General features: G+C 35.7%; 1 protein-coding gene across 4 annotated transcripts in view; it reads right to left on the bottom strand.

Annotated features, from left to right (window-relative positions):
• LOC106129104 (ATP-dependent Clp protease ATP-binding subunit clpX-like, mitochondrial) overlaps positions 1–26537 on the bottom strand; it is a 43699-nt gene extending 17162 nt beyond the window's left edge. For all 4 annotated transcript variants that reach the window (XM_013327572.2, XM_013327569.2, XM_013327571.2 and 1 more), the window contains exons 1-5: positions 26403–26537; positions 17741–17878; positions 15290–15497; positions 6862–7040; positions 2956–3078 (exon numbers count right to left, since the gene is read on the bottom strand). In XM_013327572.2, coding sequence (XP_013183026.1) covers positions 2956–3078; positions 6862–7040; positions 15290–15497; positions 17741–17878; positions 26403–26472 — 718 coding nt within the window. In that variant the 5' untranslated portion in view covers positions 26473–26537. The remainder of the gene's footprint in view (positions 1–2955; positions 3079–6861; positions 7041–15289; positions 15498–17740; positions 17879–26402) is intronic.
• Between the last annotated feature and the right edge of the window lie 15 nt (positions 26538–26552).

Below are 26552 nucleotides of genomic sequence, written 5' to 3'. Positions count from 1 at the left end.
AAGCCTATCCCTTAGTCGCCTTTTACAACATCCATGTATAAGAGATGGAGTGGTCCTATTCTTTTTTCGTATTGGTGCCGGCAACCACACGGCACCATGTTATATTACGGCGGTATGTTAATATAATACCTATGTACGGAACACTTGTCGCGTGAGCGACTCGCACTTAGCCGGTTCAATACTGTGCTCTCATTGAGATTCATCACACAAGAGAACATAAATAATTCTGGAACGCCGTGTTGTAATTGTAAGTGCTCCAAAAATAGTCATTGGAAATGCTTACTATCATCGCGAGTTCAGAATGGACGAGTTAATTGGCCGAGTAAATTAGTATGTAATTATCTTTTTTGTATTGGTGCCGGGAACCACATGGACAATAAGACCACTCCATCTCCTCTTTCCCATGGATGTCGTAAAAGGCGACTAAGGGATATGCTTACAAACTTGGGATTCTTTTAAGGCGATGGGCTAGCAACCTGTCACTATTTGAATCTCAATTCTATCATTAAGCCAAATAGCTGAACGTGGCCATTCAGTCTTTTCAAGACTAGTGGCTCTGTCTACCCCGCAAGGGATATAGACGTGACCATATGTATGTATGTAAATTAATAGTGAGACTTGGAAAACAAAGCCGTGCGGTTTCCGGCATTAAAGAATACATGGATTTCGTTCTCCTCCTCGTTCAGTCGATTGCTCACTGCTAAGCATCGTGATGTGACCGATCTACAGTTTGTTCTTTCCATTTTCAAGACTGTTGGCTCTGTCTACCCCGTCCCTTTTTTTGATATAGACGTGATAATGTGTCTGTATGTAATTATAATTTTTTTTAGCCGAATGTAAAGTATCAAAATGACAAACAATTCTAATATTCGTTCGGGTAGGTATATTATTTTTTTGCAGATTTACATACTATATGGTGAATACATAAGTTTTCCAAAGTATTTATTCAGTAAATCAGTAAAAAGAGTATTCGGATCATAATATAGATATTTACTAAGATAACAATTTTCTTTATAAGATCAACAGTTTATAAAGAAAATTGTTAGAAGTGGGCTATCTTGCTTAGAAAAAATTACGTGTACTATTTGCATAAATAAACTATATTATTCACTTCCAACAGGTACGTCACGTAGGTTTTTCTGATATCGCAATACTAAGAAGTGTTGAAGTTAATTTAATGAAATTCTCATACATCTATACTAATATTATAAAGCTGAAGAGTTTGTTTGTTTGTTTGAGCTAATCTCAGGAACTACTGGATCGAATTGAAAAATTCTTTTTGCGTTGAATAACCCATTTATCGAGAAAGGCTTCAGGTTATAAAACATCACGCTGCAACTATTAGCAGCAAAGAAATAATGGCAAATGTGAAAAAAAAACAGGGAAAATTATTCATCCTTGAATGCTTCAATGATGTCCAAAATAACTATTCCACGCGGACGGAGTCGCGGGCACAGCAAGTACTAGATAAATAGTGGGTCATTCCGACGTAAAGCAAGCAGTTTTGGCTCACAGCCAACTCGTCCAATGTGAACCTTCTTCGTGAACGTGACATACCATACAAAAAGCCTAATTTGTGCCAACAATTAGCTAATCTATTTGAGATGCGCATACAATATACATGCAATTGGTTGCATACAAAAATTTAAGGATATTTCTGTATCAAAATAAATGGAATTCGCTACCGTTTTAGTTAAATTTGGGATATTTTTGTCGAGCTAATTTGTTATGCGAAACCCATACGAAAAGCATTATTATGCACTTCATTGTTTTAGTGAATTGTGGAACAGTTATTTATGTTAATGACCCAAAATAATAAAAAAAAACACCACACTAAATAAACACCAAGTTAAATGAGTTACTTATTTATTTAAACTTACTATTTTACAAAATACTATTGGCGGACTTAATGCTAGAAGCATTATCTACCAGTCTATCATTGGGTCTGACAGAGAACTTTATGTGGGGTCAAACTATATACCTAAATAAATATATTTATACCTATACACAAAATAAAAATAAAATAATTTCCTTGTATTTATGACACAACTTGTAACTGACATTATAAAGAGGTAAAAATTGTACTTATTTTTTGTATGGATAAGTTAATCGTCCTGTCTTTGGATAAATCTTTAGAAATACTAAATTGATAAAAAAAAATCTCTCGACGATAAAAAAGTACATTATCTGGACTATGTGCCGTAATACCACGGACATACATAGTACTACTTCCCAGGGAGCGAGGGACTACATCTTATCCCTTGCCACGATCCCTGCATACCTACTTCTTTCGCTTCATCCACATTCATAACTCTCCTCATGCAAGCTCGTCGGTCAAAAACTTCAAAAATGCAATTAACCATTATACGTGCGTTATAAAAAAAACACGTGCTTTACCAAAACTACAATGTCTACATTACATCAACGCACAATGTCATTGACCTACTCACCCAAGTGCAGAAGAACAAGTTCGCGATTACAAAAAAAAGGCTATTTTTACCATAACAGCTTCACCCTGAGATTGTTTCATGGCGAGGTCAATTGTTGACTGGTTCTCAGGTCTTATAGTTAAATAAGGCTGGAAATTATCTGGCTCAGAGTACATCAGCATTGCCATTCAATTTAGCAAGGCTGGCCAGTCTTCTGGGCAATAAACAATAAAGAAAAGACCTAGACGAACGTATCTTGATCAAATTAAGGACGTCCTGTTAAAGGGTCAGGTCAAAAGTACCCGAAACCGCCGAGCTTGTATGAAGAGAGTTATGAATGTGGATGAAGCGAAGGAAGTATGCAGAGATCGTGGCAAGTGGAAAGAGGTAGTCTCTGCCTACCCCTCCGGGAAAGAGGCGTGATTTTATGTATGTATGTAAAAGAAATGTCCTGGTCTTTTTTCCACTGGTGTCGGGAACCACACGGCACAAAATCTTAACTTACTCTCGAATGAGTGGGACTCACCGCATCCAGTAGGCCCCAGGAGGAGAACGTTGCTCTTGTCCAATTTGAGTTCGTGGTGTTGCCTCTCCAGGATCTCGGTGCCACCGCCGCCGGCGCCGGCGCTGTGACTAAGGTGTAATAGATCTGTGAAGTATAAAAGAATTTGAAGAAAAAAAATTCCATCATAATCTAACTCGTCTGGTTCTAATTTTAAAATGGCAATAGTTATAACAGAAGTCTAAAGCAAGTTTGAGTGTATTGTCTGATTGATAATTTTTCGTAGTTACTCAAACCAACCCACTAAAAAAATAGGAGGTTCTCATTTCGTGCCGTGTGGTTCTCGGCACCAATACAATAATAATAGGATCACTCCATCTCGTTCCCATGGATTCCGTAAAAGGCGATTAAGGGATAGGTTTATAAACATGGGATTTTTTTGGGCGATGGGCTGTGTCTACCCCGCAAGTAGGGTTGCCAACCGTACTCTAAAATAGAGTATTGTCCTCTATATCATGTAGGCGTACTCTATAATCTATAACACCAATAGAGTACGCTAAAATACTCTTTTATTGCCAGTCTGTATTAATATACAAAATCTATGTAATCAGAATACTCTTTTTTGTAAGTCTGTACTCTTTATTTACCTCCTTTAAAATCAGATACACTCTATTTCTTCTAAAAAAAGTTGGCAACCCTACCCGCAAGGGATATAGACGTGACTATATGTATGTAAAAATAGGTTGATAATGAATAAAAGATTTTAATTTAAATTTGATCTAAATAAGAACCTATTTAGATCAAATTTAAATAAAAATCTTATTCATAATAAAAAAAAAACGCTTGTCATGTTTGTCATTACATCATTTTGGGCTTAAAACATAAATTTATTCATATTTTTATGGACTTTGTAACTTTAGACAACAAAGACATTATTATATTATTGCTAATAAATAACACATCGACTTGTCGCTTTTTTACTTAATTATCTCGTCCTATTATTGTTTGCCGTTTGACTAGAAGAGCCGCCATTGCAAGTGACTTATTTCTCTTAAACTATTTCTTGTAACTGTTTAATTTTTTGTGCAAATTATAATACAAACAAAACAAACAAACATTTTTCCTACTACTATTATAAAGGCGAAAGTTTGTATGGATGTTTGTTACTCTTTCACGCAAAAACTACTGAACCGATTACCATGAAATTTGGTATGTAGGTAGCTGAAGACCCAGAATAATACATAGGCTACTTTTTATCCCAGAGTTCCCGCGGGATTGATAGGGTTTCCATGCGGACGAAGTCGCGGGCGGCCTCTAGTCAAAAATAAAAACGCTTGTCATGTTTGTCAATACATCATTTTGGGCTTAAAACATAAATTTATTCATATTTTTATGGACTTTGTAACTTTAGACAACAAAGACATTATTATATTATTGCTAAAATAACACATCGACTTGCCGCTTTTTTACTTAATTATCTTGTCCTATTATTGTTTGCCGTTTGACTGAAAGAGCCGCCATTGCAAGTGATTTATTTCTCTTAAACTATTTCTTGTAACTGTTCAAAATTTTGTGCAAATTACAAAAAAAACAAACAAACATTTTTATTATAATAAATCTATTCCTCAAAATGCATCAAACGAAACTATCTACTTGAGCGTAGGCGGCGTTGTGAATAAATAATTTTCGAGATAAGATCACATTGTGCCTTGTACGTTCATGTGAGTAATGATATTGCGATAAGCTATACTCCTTTCTCTGCAGTGAAAATTATTAGTCACTAGAGGCCGCCCGCGACTTCGTCCGCATGGTAACCATGTCAATCCCGCGGGAACTCCGCGATAAAAAGTAGCCTTTAAGTTATTCTGGGTCTTCAGCTACCTATATACCAAATTTCATCGTGATCGGTTCAGTAGTTTTTGCGTTTGCGAAAGAGTAACAAACATCCATACTGACATACTTACAAACTTTCGCAGGATGTGATGCCGTGATGATAATTGAAATTTAAATTAAAAAATTGAAAAAATAGCTTCTAAAACATTGGTCTAAATGCCATTATTTGACCAATGTTTTAGTTGTTGTGGAACTTAAATTATTAACAGAGAAACAAAAAAAAACATTGTCATCATGCCTATTCTAATCTGTATAAATATAACTCTGTGATATACTACATATGTTGTTCTGATTTGGATGTGAAATTTTAGGCTTAAATTGATATTGTGGCGACGTCACTAATGTCACACACCAACTGTCAATCATCGCGAAGAAATTGACGCGCTCAGCCAATAGCAGCGAAGAATCTAAATCGCGCAAACAAAGAACATTCAACATCGTCGGAGCCGCGGTTCCCCGGGCATAACAACTAGCCTGGCGGAAGATCTTCATCAAGATCTTCCATCATTTGAGATGATTACGAAATTCAGAAAGCTCGTTAAAACCAAATCGAAAGTATTAATGTCCGTTCCATACGTTAGTACTTATAAATTCTGTGGTATAACTGTAATGACCGGTGATAATAAAAACGGAGAGATCTGCGTAATGCGTTGAGTAATCAAATTTTATTTCCTTTTATATACTTTTACGAGATTGACCAAATCGATGCTATATTCAACATTTCGTAATATACTCTCACTCTTTCGTGTGATAGCGACTTTCCGATCTTGCCATAACATACTACCTATAAAAATATACATATATTTTTTTATTTTACTTCAAAACAAATTCTTTCCGAAAAAGATCGATTTTGGGTGCGATCCGAATCGTAGGTGGTGGGTATCGATTCACAAAAAATCGATGTCTGAATTTTCGAGTTCTAAAAAATTAGTTTTTATTTTCAGGTTTGCATTCATAATGTAAATATAAATGAGATCAAGTATGAGAGAAGTCATTTATTATAAAAATGCATGAAAAAGTTTAAGCCCGAAATGCTTCACATCTAAACTTATAAAAAAAACGAATGACGATTATCAAGAGTAAAAAACATCCATTCCCTTGAAGCGATTCATTTCTGATTCTTCGATCTTTTGTAATTGAAAAATCGATTCTTCGTATTATCGATGTCAGATGGCCATCCCTAGACGAGAGCACACTTGCACCTAGCTTCCTGGAACACAGCCTATTCGAAGACAAACAAATCGCAGCCTATTGGAAGGTCAGCTCCACAAAGGCAATAGTGAAACATAGATTCCCTTGAATCGATTCATTTCTGCGTATCGATTTAAAAATCGATCTTTTGTAATTGCAAAATCGATTCTTCATATTATCGATCTATCGCAGCCTATTGGAATGGAAGGTCAACTCCACAAAGGCAAGTTGACACAGTTGTCACGAGTATCAATCAGGTAGCGGTCACGCTTTCTCAAACATTTCGCTGCGGCTGTGACGGGAAATAAAAGCATTTGAACTATCGATATGGTCGCCTCATTTTACAAGTGATATTTTTTTTTAGTGTATTTAGTAGAAACAGAATAAAAAGACGCATCGAAATTCCAGCGAGATAATTGGTAAAAAAAAGGGGGGAAACATCACAAAATCTAAAAATATCTACTTTATTAAGAAGACGTTGACCATTATTATGTTGTGTAATATACTATGAGAATTAGATAATTTATAATTGTTTGGGTTCATGATAGAGATTCATATAGTAACAGGTTGCTAGCCTCCGCCTAAAAGAAGAATCCCAAGTTAACAAGTCTACCCGTTAACCGCCTTCTACAACATCCAAAAGATGGAGTGATCCTAGTCTTTTTTTTATTGGTATCAGGAACCACACGGCACCGGCCTTCTACAACATCCATGGCAAAAAGATGGAGTTGTCCTATTCTCTTTTTATTTTTTATCAGCATCGAGAACCACACGACACCTGTTTGCCGAAATGTACGAAAGCACTCTGCAATTAGTTACTGAAATTACATTCCAAAAACCAATTACCTCTGTGTGTATGATGTAACGGATGATGAGCATCGTTCGGCGGGCCGCTGGTGACGTTATTGTAAATCCTCTTGTAGTGATTGTATACTGCCACAGAGAGAACCTTCTTCGCGTATTCTTGACCAACGACATGCTTGTTCAGGTATTCGAAAATCTTCTTCGGGGGCGGAGGGGGTTTCCTGCGGGCAATGTGTTAACTATAAGTATATAAATAAATATAGATTAAAGGGTCAGGTCAAGAGTACCGGAACCGCCGAGCTTGCATGAAGAGAGTTATGAATGTGGATGAAGCGAAGGAAGTATGGAGAGATCGTGGCAAGTGGAAAGATGTAGTCTCTGCCTACCCCTCCGGGAAAGAGGCGTGATTTTATGTATGTTTGTATGTATTATAGACTTGAGTTAAAATTTGTTATACATCTTGTTAATCTTTCAATTATAAATCATCCTCTGTGATGATGGCGAGCTAGACCTTTATGTAAAATTAAATGATGGCATAGATCGTTATGTAAAATTCGCCAAGTATTTTAATCTTAATAAATTTCCTAACGATAAACAAACATACCAATAACGGGCAAAAAAATAATTAATTACATACATACATAAATATAATCACATCTATATCAGTTGCGGGGTAGTCAGAGCCAACAGTTTTGAGAGACTGATGCACCACATTCAGCTGTTTGGCTTAATGAGATTCATATACGAGTAGTCATAGGTTGCTAGCCCATCGCCTAAAAGAATCCTAAGGTTATAATCATATCCCTTAGTCGCCTTTAACGACATCCATGGGAAAGAGATCGAGTAGTCTTATTCTTTTTTCTATTGGTGCCGAGAACCATAAAAAAATTATTAACGTGGACCAAAATTACAACCTTGAGGTACACCAATCGTGATATAATATGTTGACGATACTTACAGCCTAATGCTAAAGTTTTAAGATCGGGAAATCTCTAAGCTTTAGTTGATTATTAGAGGTAAATATTAACATGCATCGATGAATATTCATGACTACATGAGTAATAAAGATAAATATCTTAAAAATATACAAATATTGATTGATTTGTTTATTCTAATTCAACCTTAACCTTTACTATTGAGATCATACGATAATTACATCCTCCTTTTAATTAAACTTTATGTTCATGTCAGTTATTCCTTTTTCAGTGTGTTTCTATATATATTTAATAAAACTAGCATTTGCAAGCGGCTTCACTCGCTTACAATGTCGTTTATCGCAGATCCTAACAATCCTTAATCATAAACATGCATCATTGTACACAAACACTCTAAAAAGTGACAGATTTTAGACTTTATTTGATAGTCACATGTTAGTATGTATTATTATTTTTCTATTAACAACTACTATCCCTTCCTCTCGTCCAAATCCAACTTAGCTAATTCCAAAAATTCTTAACGTTAGCATCAAAAAGTTGCATTGAAAGAGAAAGCCTAAGAAAGCAAAAGTTGTTTTGTATAAATAGGTCCAACAGTTAGCTGAGAAACAGGCGTGGAAAATGCTCCAACGACATAAAAACAGATTACGTTTTGTACAAGCAAGTTTAAATAAAGAAAACAAGTAACAAACGGCCACAAAAAAAGCGGGAGACGGACTTAATACTTATGAATTTGACAATTTATAGAAATTTCTTCATTTTTCTTCCAATTTTTGAACGACTTTGACTATCATCATGGTGCCCGCAATGTGATGCGGTTTAAGAATAATTTTAATCACATACTTCTAACAATAAGCTATCAAATGCATCTGTGGAATCAAGACATTCAGAATTCTGATGTCCTAGATATGAGATGTCGAGGCCAAGTTTGGTGATCAAGGCAAATCTTGATTTGTTGGGAGACATCTTGCATATTCAAATATTTAAATCAACCTTAAGTATGTACAGGTTTTGTGAATTCAAGTTCATTTTAGACATAGCAACTTCGAACAATTATCTTTTTATACCCCCAAGGCAAAATGTATAATGACGTAAGTATATATCATCGTGTGGTTACCGGCACCAGTGGAAAAACGAATAAGACCACTTCATCTCTTTCCCACGGATGTCGTAAAAGGCGACTAAGGGATAGGCTTATAAACTTGGGATTCTTCTTTTAGGCGATGGGCTAGCAACCTCCTGTCACTATTAAAATCCCAATTCTATCATTAAGCTAGACAGCTGAACGTGGCCTATCAGTTTTTTCAAGACTGTTGGCTCTGTCTGCCCCGCAAGGGATATAGACGTCATTATATGTACATATAATCACGTATATATACTTTTTTATACTTTTTCTTTTTAATATAAAAGGTTAACGCAGATGGAAAAGCATAACCGCATATTAGATAACAATTGAAAACGCGTGTTTTGTCATTCGCACACACGTTGTCCATTAGCCGGCAAAGGCCAAGTTTAAATGACGAAAGTGAATGTTTAGGTCATTGAATAAACAACATTACGAGTATATATCAGAAAGGTCAAGATCCTACACTGAAGTTATTTAAATAGATCACAACAATATGCGAATGTTATTGTTAGGGAGAAAAATAATATTTTCAGAAAATTTGCAACCAAGTGAAAAAGAGAAAGACTTCAAGCACTGCTAATGTATAGAACATAAGCAACAATGTGAGATAAAGACAAATAATTAGGTTTTAAAACATATTTTAACTACATTTTTATATGCTCAAGTAAAATCAATAATGGAAGTTAGAGGCAATAGAAAAGACCTTGATTAGAAAGTTAAGAGCATAAAATAAATTTCATTGAAGCTAACGACTCCACCTCAAGAAAGATGAGAAACCTTATAATAGAGAAGTTTGTTTGTTTTTAATATCTTTATTTCACATACGAACACAAAAATACAGTAAATTTGCAAGACAAAATAAACAAAGGCGGTCTCATCCCATTAAGGGATCTCTTCCAGTCAACCATTGAATAATTAAGAGGAGAGTTATGAATTACGAAATACGAATATTTATAATTGCATTTATGATTCTATAGTGAAAACACGCATACAATTACGGACTATGCCATTACTAAATTTAGTAATAGAGTAAAACCTGAGAAACTGGCACTGGGACGGCGTTTACGAAACATTATTATAGACTGTAAAACGTTTTGAAAGTAAAAGTTGAAAGTGACGTTCACTTTGCATCAATTTTGAATATTAAAATTACATTTATGAAAAGAGAAGGATAATAATGGTGCAGCAGATGTAATTTGGCTAATGTTGTGTATACTTATAAACACATTTTGTTTTCTACTTCTATAATTGCGCTGTTTAGATTTTTTTTTTTAACTTGGAGTCAGCTTAAGACAAGTGATTTCCAAACATACTTTAAATAAATTGGACACTAAATAATTACGGTCTGCTGCTTGCTTTGGTTGAATTATTTTATTCACTAGGCGCTTTTTGCCTTTAACTCAAATTCTACAATATCCACAGTAACTCTTTGGTAATCAACCCACAATCATATGGCTGTTTTTGAAAGCATCTAAAGATATCGTGATTAATTCCTTTGTAAACGACAACTAAATAGTAGTATAATTTCAAAAACTTAATTGTATTAAAAACTAAATTGTATAAATAACGGTTAACTTAAAAATTAGTTATTTAGCAAAACTGCAAATTCATGTTACAAAAAGAAAAAAACTTCAGAATATGTATATGTATGTGTATATTGCGAATAAAGTAAGTACTTGTTTATGTTTGCAAGTTATTTTAAAACCCTCATATCTTCAATATAATGAGATATTTGTCAATGTCGCAACTATTTTCAACCACCCGCAGCCTGACAAAAACTACGTACGTGACTAAAGTTAAATGTACTAGTATACATACATATTATTTACTTGGTCACTGATGCCGCTGCTAAAAGAAATAAAATGTCTATTCTAAATTAAGAAACAGAAATCAATGACCAGCTGAAAATAACGAAGAGATAATAAAATAGCTTAAGTTCTTAATTAAGAAGCATTTTTTCGCTTTGGAAGCGGTAGTAATTATAATTAAGACTTAAGTTATGTTGACGTCAATAAGTAATATCTTGAAATAAATCTATTCTTAAACGTACCAGTAAAACAATCGCAAAAATGATTTTACTGTAACCAAAATGTCTGCTTAGTAAAGCCTCTATGTGATGAGGTATCACACGCATCTGAACTTGATGCATATTCCTGCTGGAGTATTGATTTACGCAACTGGCCTTATAAATTACTGTGGCTTCATGAATGCTTATTAACCTTCTACTCGTACATTGTATACTGTTGCACTCTTATGAGAACATTAATCCCTGAATAATCTTTAATAACATATTCCACGCCAACTGGCTGAAAAATGCCTGGAGCACGATTTAAAAAAATTAACTCGTGATTGAAATATCGATAAAGCAGAACTACGTTTGATGATGATGAGATGAGATGGTTTGGTCATGCCGAGAGGATAAATGAAAACAGGTTGACTATGAAAATATACAAAGGCCTAGACGAACATACAAGATTACTACTTTCAAAATTACCCGAAACCGACGAGCCTGGGTGAAAATAATTATGAATGTGGATGAAGCGAAAGAAGCATTGCTACGATGCGCAAGTGAAGAGATGTGGTCTCTGCGCCTTGAAAGAGGCGTGATTTTATGTATGTATGTAAGTATATAAATTAACCATAAACTGGAAAATACACTTTTCCGATCAGACCAGTTAAGCAATAGCAGACTGGACAATCTAGTCACCCGATCACTTAGGGGCACACAGTGAGAAAGTTCTTAGGACAACCATAACAGTTGTTATGATGTGACTTGACTAGGTTCGTAATAATAGAATAAACCACAGACAAAATAAATCATACCTTGATTCCAACTACTGTTTGGAATAAATGTATGATTTATTTTGTCTCATATTGGCAAGGAAACCTTAATTAATACATGCATGAAGCAGGTGAGGTAGCAGGGCGCTAAACAATAATAAATGAGGAGAGGTTAATAAAACCCGTTGTAGAAGTAAGAGAATTCGCTGAGATAATTGATGAATTGCGCATTCTACACTATTATTAATGGAAGCCAAGAACAACACTGTAGATGGAGTATCTTTTATTCTTACTGCTACATTTACCTTATCTTTGCCCATTTAATTTGGGGTCGGCTCTTCACACCATTCTTGTTACACATTTCTTGGAATTACTCTAAAGTTAATCATTATGACTATGGTGTTCTTATCAAGGTTGTCTTGTTCATTTGCATTTCTCCACCAAACCATCAAAGCTGATTCGCTGAATTAGTGAAAGCGTAACTAACTCACGCGTTTATAATCTTTAGCGGGATTATGCATGTTTGTTACCACGCACATTACCTAATGGGTCAGATGGAAATATAGGAAGTGATTCTGGATCGCCGTTTTCGTTGTTGTTATAACTTGGTTACGATTGAAGTTATTTTTGATTACCTTCCTGTGTTACACAAATTTTCAATCGCTTCGGTCACGAAGACGAAATAAGTTTGGAATTACAATGTTTTGGGATTTTGTTGTTTATTAAGATATTTAGCGAAAATACTCAAAGATTTTAGAAAAGGGAATTAGTATTAATTAGTAAAATGTATTTTTAAAATGTCCATGTGTTTAGATATTGATATTCCTACACCATGCACGTAAAGCTTCCAACGGCTTTAAATATTTGTTAGAAAAATTTAGATCTCAATAAAGCATCTCTATTTTCTAAATGAGAGAAACGACGCGGGCAAAAGCTATTGCAGCTAATAAAGTAACGATAAACGCACCCATGCACGTTTATGGTTATTATATGTAATTAAAGCATAATATGAAAGTTGTTGATCCTCTGATAACTTTATGCGTTAACAAGATGCGTTTAATTTGCAGATTTTCATACTTTCATTAAAAATTTCAACGCTGTGAATCGCTGTAAAAACAATACAATGACAACAGCATAATATGAGATACTAGAGTAGTGAATTAAATTACTATTTAAGTAATAAAATAAAATTTATTTCTGGCAATGCGACATAAGAAAATAACATCAATTGTTTATTTATAAACTGAAAAAATTCTGTGGCACGATCCATATAAAATATAGTGGTTGACCGTTTACAAAATTATCATAACGACAGTAAAGCGATTTGAATATCCTTCACATGGTAATTCAACAACGTATAAATAAAGGGCCTTTAAGTTTCTGCTTTTACAGTTAAATGGTAGTAAAAAAAAACTTGCATAAAACATTTTTGGTAAATGTTCCAAAGTATAAATAATGGCCATTCAGTCTTTTCAAGAGTGTTGACCCTATCTACCCCGCAAGGGATATAGACGTGACCATATGTATGTATATATATAATTTTTCATAAGCATCATCATACAACATAACTACAACTGATAACCATTTTACGGCTTAAAAATATCTGAGAAGCTGGCCACTTATACAAAAGAAGAAATAATCTATACTAATATTATAAAGCTGAAGAGTTTGTTTTGTTTGTTTGTTTGTTTGTTTGTTTAAACGCGCTAATCTCAGAAACTACTGAACCGATTTGCATAATTCTTTCACTGTTAGATAGTCTATTTATCGAGGAAGGCTATAGGCTACATTTTATCCCGGATTTCCTACGGGATACGTCAACAATGCAGGTGAAAGTTGAATGAGTCGGCCAACTGCGAGCTTTCCACACGAACGCTGCGCAAACCAACAAAGATATAGTAAAACAATGTACTAAAGATGTGAAGTACTCATTTTTTTCCACAAAAAAGTCTGCGAGAGCATATATCTATCTCTTAAGGTTTACTTACAATAACCACTTAATAACCACTTTTATGTTCATTTTTTAAGATATTTTTTTCATTATAAACATAAGTTATTTTGAAACCAATTTTCTTTAATTCAGTATTAATCCTTATCCAAATAAATATGTTTATTACTTTAGGCTTTTCATGTAGACTAAAATTGCCATTTACAGTATATAAATCAGACGAATAGGTTTTGAGATATAGTCGTTATAAGCAATTTGCAGCGAAACATTTAATACGGCGAACCAGCGTTCTTTCTAATACGCGTGGGCCAAGTCGCCGCCAAGTCGCATATCAATTAGCAGCTATAATTGATAAAGCCGAGGAGGATGTTTGCAAAAATAAAAATGATGCCCAAAATAACTATTCCACGCGGACGAAGTCGCGGGCACAGCTAGTATAAATATATAAAGCAGAATGTGGCCTTTCAGTCTTTCAAAACTGTTGACTCGGTTAACCCTGCAAGGGATATATACATGACATGTATGTATATATAAATATATAGACAAGAAAGACTGACAGAGCTTAATTTTAGCCACAGCTTTTCCCTTTTTTTTTCAATCATATAATCACGTCTATACCCCTAGCGGGGTAGATAAGATAGTCTGTTAGGATTAATGATAGAATTGAGATTCAAATAGTGACAGGTTGTTAGCCTAGGAGAGCCTCATGTTTTATCACAGTATTTCTTCGTGACCATAAACAAAACACTTCAGACAATAGGCCTCACTTGCGTGACAAGACGTTTCGAGGCAGGTATACTTAAAATTGCTGAATGCCTTTGTTTCAACACCTGTTCTGAGAAAATGCATAATGCATGAGCGATGTAAGCCAAATCCTTCGGAGGCGTTCTGCGCGTGCCTCAAGTATGTAACACGCGTATAAATCAACAACATACAGGGAAACCCATTCAATTATTATTTATAAGGTGAAAAAAGTTCCAATTGCACAATATAAATCAATACAATGGCGTGTCCATTGTTTTTTGATCAGTTGTTTATGATTTAAAGACATTTCATAGGTACATAATTTGCGATTAACTCTTTGAACAAATCACCTAACCGAAAGGTTTGAAACATTTCATGAAGAAAAAAAAAAGACTAGAAATATGCTGATAAGAAACATGCAATAATTATTTTTCTTACATTTAAGACCTAACTCTTAGCGCTGGAGTTAAGTGAAGTTACTACAAGATCTGAATTATAATTTCGCCTTTTTACATCAAGTATTTCCTGATTTTCATCATACACAGTATCAAGTGTATATACCATTTAAATTTTGTTTTATATCTACTTCAAAAGATAATAACTTTGCAATTTGATGGCCTCGAAGAGTACATACATACATTTGGTCACGTCTATATCCCTTGCGGGGTAGACAGAGCCAACAGTCTCGAATAGGCTGAATGGCCACGTTCAGCTATTTGGCTTAATGATAGAATTGAGATTCAAATAGTGACAGGTTGCTAGCCCATCGCCTAAAAAAGAATCCCAAGTTTATAAGCCTATTGTGCCGTGTGGTTCCCGACACCAATACAAAAAAGAATAGGACCACTCCATCTCTTTCCCATGGATGTCGTAAAAGGCGACTAAGGGATAGGCTTATTAAAGGCCTCAAGAGTGTTTCTTCAAAACAATTCTTACCTGTAAAATCCAGACTTGTTTTCAGCGTTATCCTTGATACTCTTCTTGGTGTCGACTTCGCTCAGGACGACGAAGAAGTGGTGACATTTATCACACTTGACGAATCGGGTGGAGCTGACGAAAGTTTCCACATGGGTGCAGGGGTCTCCACACTTCGGGCACGTGAGGACGCCGTTGCCAGAGCCGGACTTCTTGCCGCCTGATGAGCCTGTCGTGATGAGGATTGCAATTATGAGGATATCGCACTTAAGGCATTCGGTAAAATACATACATACACACAATACATAAAATCACGCCTCTTTCCCGGAGGGGTAGGCAGAGACTACCTCTTTCCACTTGCCACGATCTCTGCATACTTCCTTCGCTTCATCCACATTCATAACTCTCTTCATACAAGCTCGGTAAAATTATAGTTACATATTTTATCGGCGTCCAGCACGCCGTACTTTTGCGTTGTTTTCTAGTCGAAAATTATGGTAAGCAAGATAAGATTTAATGTGGTGCATTAAAACTTATTAAGTCTTTATTTCAAAATCTCCAAGTAGATATTGGGGAATAGAGACGCAAATCAGTACCATATATTTGCTGTTCACAAAATTTTAAAGGTTTTCTTATGGTATAAAATCACACCCTACCTACCACAAAATTGATAAAACACAAGTCGCAGGGCAGTTTGAAAAGTATCATCCAGGCCAGCGTAATCGTGAATATTGAACCTTTGGCCGATAATCGATATCAGAGGTCATTATAATGAATAACAGTCAATCCCAAAGCTCATTAGATTTCTTGGAAAGAAGCGGTTAGCAGCGTTGTTTCACTGCTACTATTAACTGTATCCGTATAATAATATGAGTTAGATTTGGTTAGATCTCCAAAGGTTGTAGAATCACGGGAGACGTGTGAAAACCTGATTTATACAAACCAAGACCGTGATCGCACTCTCCAGAGAAGTAAGGACGTAACCGGGACTAAAGACAAGAGAATTATGGGACATAAAAACAACAGAAACAATCCAAAAGCACCAAAGAGTTCTTTAAAAGAGTCGTTTAACAAAGTAATGTTCGAAGATGCCAAATGAATGTACGAATAAAACACACGATATCGAGATACGATGTTTACACTGCAAACATTGTGATACGCGGTGTCACACAAGGTCGATTCAATGATTTTCATTAATTTGTCTTACAGTTTGCCGAATCTATCGCTATTTATAGCAGAGTTGCGAAATATGATAGAAGGTAAGATGTAATCTACTGATGGTACTTATTCCTATTTCAAAATATAAAGAAAAATTCTTAGTGAACTTTTAATTCTTTGTGAACTTCCCGGCACCAATAGAAAAAAGAATAGGACCACTCCATCTCTCTCCCATGGATGTCGTAAAAGGCGACTAAGGGGTACGCTTATAAACTTGGGATTCTACTTTTAGGCGATGGGCTAGCAACCTGTCACTATTTGAATCTCATTTCTATCTTAAAGCCAAATAGCTGAACGTGGCCTATCAGTCTTTAAAAGACTGTTGGCTCTGTCTACCCCGCAAGGGATATAGACGTGATTATATGTATGTATGTATGTATGAACTTTTAATGAAGCAACCTTACCGGCTTTGCCAGATCTGATGAGGAATCTGTTAGGCTTCTTTCTTAGTTCAAAACAGAATCATAAGGTAGTAAAAAGCATTGATTAAATTGCCTCTCACTGTTAACAGGAATACGGAGGTCAGACAAAAGTGGCTGATCTGACTTACTTCGATCGTGTTCATAAAGGAACCCGGAAGGTGGAGAAAGTCGTGAAGAATCTTTTACGTACAAAAATATGGGATGCAAGAGGCTTTTTGTGAGGTCGGTCAATAGAGTCGTTTGCACCAGTGAATGGCAAAGTGACTTACTATCAGCAGTTCTATACGGTCTGAGGGCATCGTGGCGAAATGCCCTCAAAATGGCAAGAAGGGCGCACGGAGGGGTTTTAGTGGGTCTTGACTTAAGGTCCTATGTCCCCTAGCTGGGGCAGAGGGCATCCACAGTGCGTCGCCATCCCGCTCGGTCTTGAGCTTCGGTTTTAGTGGGTAGGCTGGTATACTAGGTACCAGGAGTCCCACACTCTCCCGGGTGAAGACCCGGGTTGTCCGTAAAAAGGATTTCCCCTTCGATAACAAAAAAAAAGGTCTATTCGGTCTTACATACATACATATAATCACGTCTATATCCCTTACGGGGTAGACAGAGCCTACAGGCTTGTAAAGACTGATAGGCCACATTCAGCTATTTGGCTTTAAGATAGGATTGAGATTCAAATAGTGACAGGTTGCTATCCAATCGCCTAAAAGAAGAATCCCAAGTTTATAAGCCTTACCCCTTAGTCGGCTTTTACGACATCCATGGGAAAGAGATGGAGTGGTCCTATTCTTTTTTGTATTGGTGCCGGGAACCACACGGCACTATTCGGTCTTACCTGTACCATTGGCAGCATCTTTACTGGGGTGCTGGTGGGGAGGTCCGGGAGGCTGGTCAGTGGGACTCTTGTACAGCACTGCGCAAGTGCTGAACGATCTGGGACAGCGTCTGAGGGCTCGGCATGACTGGATACTGCCTGTGGACGACGGGAATTATAAGATTTTTTTTCATTAGGTTAAATGTAAAAGTAGACTTAGTGTTTTTTCACTATTCAACTAAGCTATTGAAATATAGTTAGTATAGTAAATGATGGAGAGTTTAATTTTTTGTGTCTTTGTCTCTCTCTCTCTCATTTTACCAGTAGCACTCTGAGCCTATGTACTTGATCTTGGGATAAGCTACTTTATTTGTTCTTATAACATGGAATGCAGTGTATTAAGCCGTGTAGTTTCTCCCCATTTTAGAATAAATGATAAATAAATTCATAGATTGGATTTTTTGATTAGATGGATGGAGTGTCGTAAAAGGCGACTAAGGGAATGGCTAACAAACTTGAGATTCTTCTTATAGGCGATGGGCTAGCAACCTGTCACTATTTTAATTTCAATTATTAAGCCACACAGCTGATCGTGGTCTTCCAGTCTCTTCAAGACTTTTGGCTCTGCATACCCCGCAAGGGATATATAAACATGATTATATGTATGTATGTAACTAAGAAAAGAATGGTCCAGAAATAAAGTAACAAGATAAAATAAAGTATATAACATGGTGTTTAGTGGGTTCTAGAGCTTAGAAGCAAACATGTGAGACCGGGAATAAATTATAATTATGTAATGGACTACAATAAATATCTTTTTAACAACTTTTTTATTGCCAACAAATACACAAATTCATCACCGTCTGATTCTGATAAAACATAGCTGATAACGTTTACTTAACCTATTTAATTGAATGATAAAGTAATAAATATATAAATCAAATAAATTTGTGTTTCGACTATTTCTTTAAGTATATATGTACTAGCAAACTATAACACCTGTACAAATAAATAAATCATCTATACTAATATTATAAAGCTGAAGAGTTTGTTTGTTTGAACGCGCTAATCACAGGAACTACTGGTTCGAATTGAAAAATTTTGTGTTGAATAGACCATTCATCGAGGAAGGCTTTAGGCTATATAATATCACGCTGCAACTATTGGGAGCAAAGAAATAATGGAAAATGTGAAAAAAAACTGGAAATATTATTCATCCAAGGTGTGTTCTTAATAATGCTTTTTCTGCAATAAATATAGACCAAATAGCAAAGTGAGAAAAAATAAAACATTTTATTATATTTGTCCAGATTACTTAAGATTAGTTTTAATCTAGGTACAATAAAGAGAATAAACTGACAGAATTTTACGAAAATTTACGAAAATTGGCACAAATGTGGAAACGACATTCCGGAGCATCAGACTTTTTTTTTAATTTCCCATGATACTGAAACCCCACGCTAAAGCCGGTGATAATAAAAAATTATTTCACAAGCCACAAAAAATACCAAAGGTATTTACTTACTTAACAGCAGGAAATCAGACATTAAATTCGAAATAGTTAAAAGCAAATTAAGGACGTCCTGGTAAAGGGTCAGGTCAAAAGTACCCGAAACCGCCGAGCTTGTATGAAAAGAGTTATGAATGTGGATGAAGCGAAGGAAGTATGCAGAGATCGTGGCAAGTGGAAAGAGGTAGTCTCTGCCTACCCCTCCGGGAAAGAGGCGTGATTTTATGTATGTATGTATGTAAAAAGCACGTCAACGTTCGTAAAAGTTAAATGCACTATCTGTTGCATAATGCTAATAAGGCGATGCCCTACAATCGCGTAACTAATTATGTATTACTTTTTAATAGCACCAAGTCATCGAACTAAGGGCTTATACGTAAACTTTGTTTGAACGCGCTAATCTCAGGAACTACTGGTTCGAACTGAAAAATTTTATTTGCGTTGAATAGACCATTTATCTAGGAGGGCTTTAGGCTATAACATCACGCTGCAACTATTAGGAGCGAAGAATCTATACTTAATATATAAAGCTAAAGAGTTTGTTTGAACGCGCTAATCTCAGAAACTACTGGATCGAATTGAAAAATTCTTTTTGTGTTGAATACACCATTTATCGATCAAGGCCTTAGGCTATATAACATCATGCTGCAACTATTAGGAGCGAAGACAGAATGGAAAATGTGAAAAAAAAAACGGCGGAAATTATTCATCCTTGAGGGCTTCAATGATGCCCAGAATAACTATTACACGCAGACGAAATCGCGGGCACAACTAGTATTTTATATTTAACTTTTGTGTTGAATAGACCATTTATCGAGGAAGTCTTTAGGCTTTATAACATCGCGCTGCAACTATTAGGAGCGAAGAAATAATGGAATATGTTAAAAAAACGGGGAAAATTATTCATCCTTGAGGGCTTCAATGATGCCCCCGAAAATAACTATTCCGCGCGGACGTAGTCGCGGGCGCAGCTAGTAGTTTATAGTCATAATACGGTTTGTTTCCACGTCACAAAGTTGATATTACCATTTCTCTTTAATCGCTCATTGTTTACGCTCCGCAATGACCTGTCACTTTCAGTTTCTCCATGGATTACGACTACATATGACATTGTTACGATTTGAATAGACTTTCATTCACGAGGCCGCGGTCATATTTAACTTAAAAGTAGACTTTGGATCTATATAATACTTAAGAGTGTTAAGCCGCACCCATGCGTAGTCGAGGCTGGGCGCTAGTTAAATATAAACTATATAATATATATATATTTAAAAACGAATATTAAATATAAATACAAACCAAAATATTGGCGTAAGTTTACTCTAAAACGACGTTACGTAAATAAAAAAGTGATAAAGCAAGAGTCTACGAAACAAAAAAGTTTGGGGAACTCTGGTCTATAGGTAGATATATAGGTATAACTTCCTCCGAAAACTAACTTTACGACGTTACGTGAATGAAAAGTGATGAAGTAAGAGTCTACGACACAAAAAAGTTTGGGGAACTCTGGTCTATAGGTAGATATATATATAGGTATACCTTCCTCCGAAAACTATCTTTACAACATTCCAAACAGGAACAAAATGTTCCAAGCTTAGCGTACACATGCAAACAAAGAAATTTGGACTTTATAATAGGTATGTTCTGATAAACAATGTATTTAAAATTGTTCCATGACTACAGCCATGGGCCTATTAACGTTAATTATTTACGACACTGCCATTGAAACTTGTACGTTTTTCCTTAAAATAATCAAAATAAACAACAAAATTGACCTCGTTAACAGATCCTTGAGGAAATTATTCTCAAGAACTGCTGCAGATCTACATTGTAACGCGAACACCTTGACATACAGAGAGTCTGGGTAATTTCAATAAAAAAAATACAAGTTTGTAGTAATACTTACACTATAATATTTAAACGCAGTGTAAAAATTAAAAATTTCAACCTTAACTTAGTCAACATATGAAATTAAAATTTTCTTAACAATGACAATAACGTAAAGCCGAAGTAACAGGGCGAAACTCAAAATTATGTTATTTATTGGATTGCAAGATACGAGTCATGAGTGCCGTGTGGTTCCCGGCACCCCAATAAAAAAATAATAGGACTACTCCATCTCTTTCCCATGGTGTCGTAAAAGGCGACTAAGGGATAGGCTCACAAGCTTGGGATCCTTCTTTTAGGCGATGGGTTAGCAACCTTTCATTATTTGAATCTCAATTCTATCATTAAGCCAAATAGCTGAACGTGGCCATTCAGTCAGTCATGGGAAAGAGATGGAGTGGTCCTGTTCTTTTTTCCATAGGTGCCGGGAACCACACGGCACACGGACTAAAGTTGTATATAGCAACTACAGTCCAACACTAATGTATGGGAGTGAAAATTGAGTGCGACAGAAGATGCACGAAGCAGAATAAACGCGGTGGATATGAGAGCGTAAATATATAGGTATTATGGGTGTAAAATTTAATTTAATTCATTTGCAGCAAACAAAAAAGTATATAAGTCATTGAAGTTAAAAATAGTGACAGTAAGTAAATAACAGTGATTATTATAATATTTACTAGAATCTTACTATACAATGATAGCTTTATAAACAAGATAATGGATATGAGAGCGCAAAGATATAGGTATTATGGGTGTGAAATTTAATTCATTTGCAGCAAACACGTTAAAAAAGTATACAAGTTATTAATGTTAAAAATAGTGACAGTAAGTAATACATACATACATATCATCACGTCTATATCCCTTACGGGGTAGACAGAGCCAACAGTCTTGAAAAGACTAAAAGGCCACGTTCAGCTATTTGGCTTAATGATAGAATTGAGATTCAAATAGTGACAGGTTGCTAGCCTGTCGCCTAAAAAAGAATCCCAAGTTTGTAAGCCTATCCCTTAGTCGCCTTTTACGACATCCATGGGAAAGAGATGGAGTGGTCCTATTCTTTTTTCTATTGGTGCCGGGAACCACACGGCACCAATAGAAAGTAAGTAAATAACAGTGATTATTATAATATTTACTAGAATCTTACTATACAATGATAGCTTTATAAACAAGATAATATTCCTCCTTCACGTGTTTTCTCACGAGACGTATACATACATACATACATACATACATAAAATCACGCCTCTTTCCCGGAGGGGTAGGCAGAGACTACATCTTTCCATTTGCCACGATCTCTGCATACTTCCTTCGCTTCATCCACATTCATAACTATCTTCATACAAGCTCGGCGGTTTCGGGTACTTTTGACCTGACCCTTTACCAGGACGTCCTTAATTTGATCAAGATACGTTCGTCTAAGTCTTCCCACTCCGACCTTTCCTCAGTAGCTGATTTTCTTTAGGAATTTCAGAGCGTAGGTGGTCGAATCGATAAGGTGCCCGGTTAAAGTGCGTGAGGCGTAGAAAGGCTCAGGTTCGAATCCCACCTCGGCCATGTACCAAAATGCCTAATTTCGAAAATTTGAATACTAATTGAATACTAACTGATGCTCTTACGGCGAGAGAAAACATCGTGAGGAAAGTGAGGAAACCTGCACATTCAGGACCACTACAAACGCCAGGAAGATGCTGACATCCTACTAAAAGTTTGTGAGTATGTCAGTATGAATGTTTGTTGCTCTTTCATGCATAAACTACTGAACCGATCACAAAGATTGGTATGTATGTAGGTAGCTGAATACCCAGAATAACATATAGGCTACCCTTTACCGTTTTATCCCGGAGATCCCGCGGGATTGATAGTGTTTGCATGCGGACGAAGTCGCGGGCGGCCTCTAGTAGGTATGCAATAAAATTGCTAAGTAAATGAGATAGCTAGCTATGTAATAAAATTATTAAACGTCCATGTCTGCACTATTAATCTGCTTAACAATCTGTTTACATTGATGTGGTCAATGTGGATGACCCGCGCGTGTAGGCAAACGGCCAATGACACGTATCAAATATCTTATAAGATGCATATAGGTATTTATTTACACGCTTTTGCTCAAAATATAGTAGGCTTCCATGATTAAATCAAGAGATTTTCTAAAATAAAAATCCGCCACACAGGCCTTTTAATAAATTATGGCAAAGAAATCGATCATGTTATGACGTCTTTATCCCTTACGGGGTAGACAGAGCCGACAGTCAAAAAGTGAAATTTGCCTAAAAGAAGAAACTCAAGTTTATTAGCTTGTCCTTGAGTCGTCTTTTACGACATCCATGGGAAAGATAGTGAGTGGTCCTATTCTAAAGCCACACGGCAGATGTTAATCCAAATGAATGAGGTACCTAACATTAGTTTGATTGGTAACCGATGCTCCTACGGTAAGGGAATAAAATGTTTATAATTAAATGTGGATTATTACGAGTATGAATTCTTACAGCTGGCCAAAATTAAGTGTACAAAGTTTAGAAATAGGGTTAAGTTTACAATACGAGTTGGAAATAATCAGTTGAGCCGAAAATGGACCTGTTATGTTTTATGAGAGTTGAGATGTTGACTCAATGACGCGGACAGAGTTCCATGACAAACGAAAAATATTTCGGGCTTCAAAATAAATAGCATACCTAATCTGACCGTAGCAGAGGACATTAAAAAAAATTATTTTTATTATATATTTCATAAATTTTTATTTTATTATATTAAATTTACTAGCCGGACCGCCCGCCCGCATGTAAAGATATACTTTTTTTTCGAAGTCGATAAAATTTCTATAACCTTCTCAGAAGTGTAACAAACTTTTCTGAAAACCACATCAAAATCGGTTAAGCGAAACGCGAGATTAATGCGGACAAAAAATGCCTGCATTCATTCATATGATCACGTATATATCCCTTGGGTGTAAACAAAGCCAGAGCAGTCTTTAAAAAACTGATAGTCCACGTTTTGATGTATGGCTTAATAATGGAATTGAGATTCAAATAATTACAGGTTGATAGCCCATCGCCTACAAGAGGAATTTCAAGTTATAAGCCTTTCCCTTAGTCGCCTTTTACGACATACATGGAAAAACAACCTATGGAGTAGTTCTATTCTAAAATGCCTTGAAACCACACGACACTTACATAAAATCACGTCTCTTTCTGCCAGAGACTACATCAATCCAAAGAACGGCCAAGCGAACAAGTACTGTGCTTTGGTTAGCAATTAGCATGCATACCAGGTGAAATTATTATAAAATAGGTATGTAGTTACAAATACACGTTGTGACTTTGCAATATCGCCTAGGCCGAGTTGAGTCTAGCTCTAGAATGTTATGAAAGAGAAAGCCGTTACGTCACTGTAATAATACATCATACATAATTCATAGTCCAATTACGCTAAATCGGCTTCTAAGGGTGTGGATATAAGTTCGGAAATACAGAAAAACACCCGGATGAGGGAAAGTGTATCTGTGCATCTTCCTCCTGGCATTAGTTGGACGGCCTCTGTGGCGCAGCGGTAGTGCGCTTGTCTGTGACACTGGAGGTCCCGGGTCAAATCCCGGCCAGGGCATGATGAGAAACGAACTTTCTCTTAATGTCCTGGGTCCTGGATGTTTTTCTATATAAGAATTTATTATAAAGTACAGTACTGCCGAGCTTGCATGAAGATAGTTATGAATGTGGATGAAGCGAAGGAAGTATGCGGAGATCATGGCAAGTGGAAAGAGGTAGTCTCTGCCTACCCCTCCGGGAAAGTGGTGTGATTTTATGTAGATTATATGTAAATACAGTATTGTTGAGTTATTAAAACAAGTTGCAAGTAATCTGTCCTGTATTTATTTTTAAGTGAAGGCTTTTGGAGAGGAGCCTGGCGGCTTCTGATCACTACAATGCTAGATTGGGTAAGCCACTTCTCTTCCATGGAGCAACCCCAATCTGGCCTTTGTAACCCTTGTAGAAGAAATGGACTCAAAATTAATCATGTATTTATGTTAGCCAGTTTTTAAGTGGGATCAAGCCTAAATCTGAAGACATAACATTCAAATTGGATCAATAGCTTTCGCGTTTTGTGAATACAAACATACAGACAAAAATTCTATTAATCATATTTTTGGCTTCTGTTGGTCTTATACCAAAATCAATATCTATACAGACATTGGTCAATTACTATTACATCGATATGGAATATGGATGTATGGATATGAACATTAAGGGATATTCTTTATCACAGTCCATCAGTATAAACAAGCACAACAACACATTCAGTTTTTTTAATAACAAAAAAGAATAAACTTTAGGCAGAACTGAAAGATAAAGAAATAATAATTATATCTGTTGTTATTATTCTTTTGTAACTTTTCTATTTGCTCAACATAGGTAGTTAAACTGTAATTTTCAGATAGAAATTTTAATGTAAACCTATTGGAATGCAACACAGATCTTAATGTTTTTAAAATCGTAAAAGTTGATATCTGTTATGTGTTATTAAATTTAAATAAAATAAAAAATAGTACTTATAAAGCTATTTCAGATGTCTATAGTTGGAAAAAAAAAAATTGACACCAGTATTGGTAACTTCAACCTTCAAACAACCAGGTGTTCCTAGAATATACTAAAGAAAGGCTGATAATTTGTTAAACAAAATAGGAATATAAATATTACTGACTTAAATATTTCAAATCCCATTAACACTAATTACTTTTCACATATTGTTTTTGTTCAAAATAGTTATATAAGTATAAAAAAACAAGTTACATCAGAAACTGCATTTGGCAGCAAAACAGATTATGCCAATTGGATTTTATAATTCTACCTCGAGTACCCTGATAGCAGGTTGATATCTTTTTTCTAATAGTAGGTAGATACATGGTAAAACTAGTCCAAACCCACTGCTTCATTCATACCATTTACAGCTGACCAAGATTATGGTCACACTGTCAATGTTAATGAAACCATTAAGATTCTATTTGGATGCTATTTTTTAGACGATTTTACTTTATTATAACGTTCATGACCTTGCTATGAACGAACTTTACCTTGATAACACGCACATAAAATTCGCAACGTGATCTTAAACATGAAATGATTATTAAACCAAATGGCATCCTGATAAACTCATTTTGTTATCAAACACCTACGGATAACATACGTCATTACTATTTACCAAGGGTACAACTGCGACATAGATAGATGGAACATCGCCAATATATTATAAAAACAACATAATCATGAGAAATGAAGGAACACTTACTTGTGATATGAGAATTTCTCCTCACCGCAATCCTACCCACCGACACGATACTCAACCGAACACTACTCATTATATCGCAAAACAACAATTCACATATAACATCCACCCGATAGCCAACAAATACCACACACGAGAGAAAAAGAAATTACA

Source organism: Amyelois transitella, chromosome 16 (genome assembly GCF_032362555.1).
Source record: "Amyelois transitella isolate CPQ chromosome 16, ilAmyTran1.1, whole genome shotgun sequence".
In the NCBI taxonomy this organism is placed as follows: Eukaryota; Metazoa; Arthropoda; class Insecta; order Lepidoptera; family Pyralidae; genus Amyelois; species Amyelois transitella.
The sequence above is the reverse complement of the archived record's forward strand: the minus strand, read 5'-3'. Positions and strand labels throughout refer to the sequence as shown.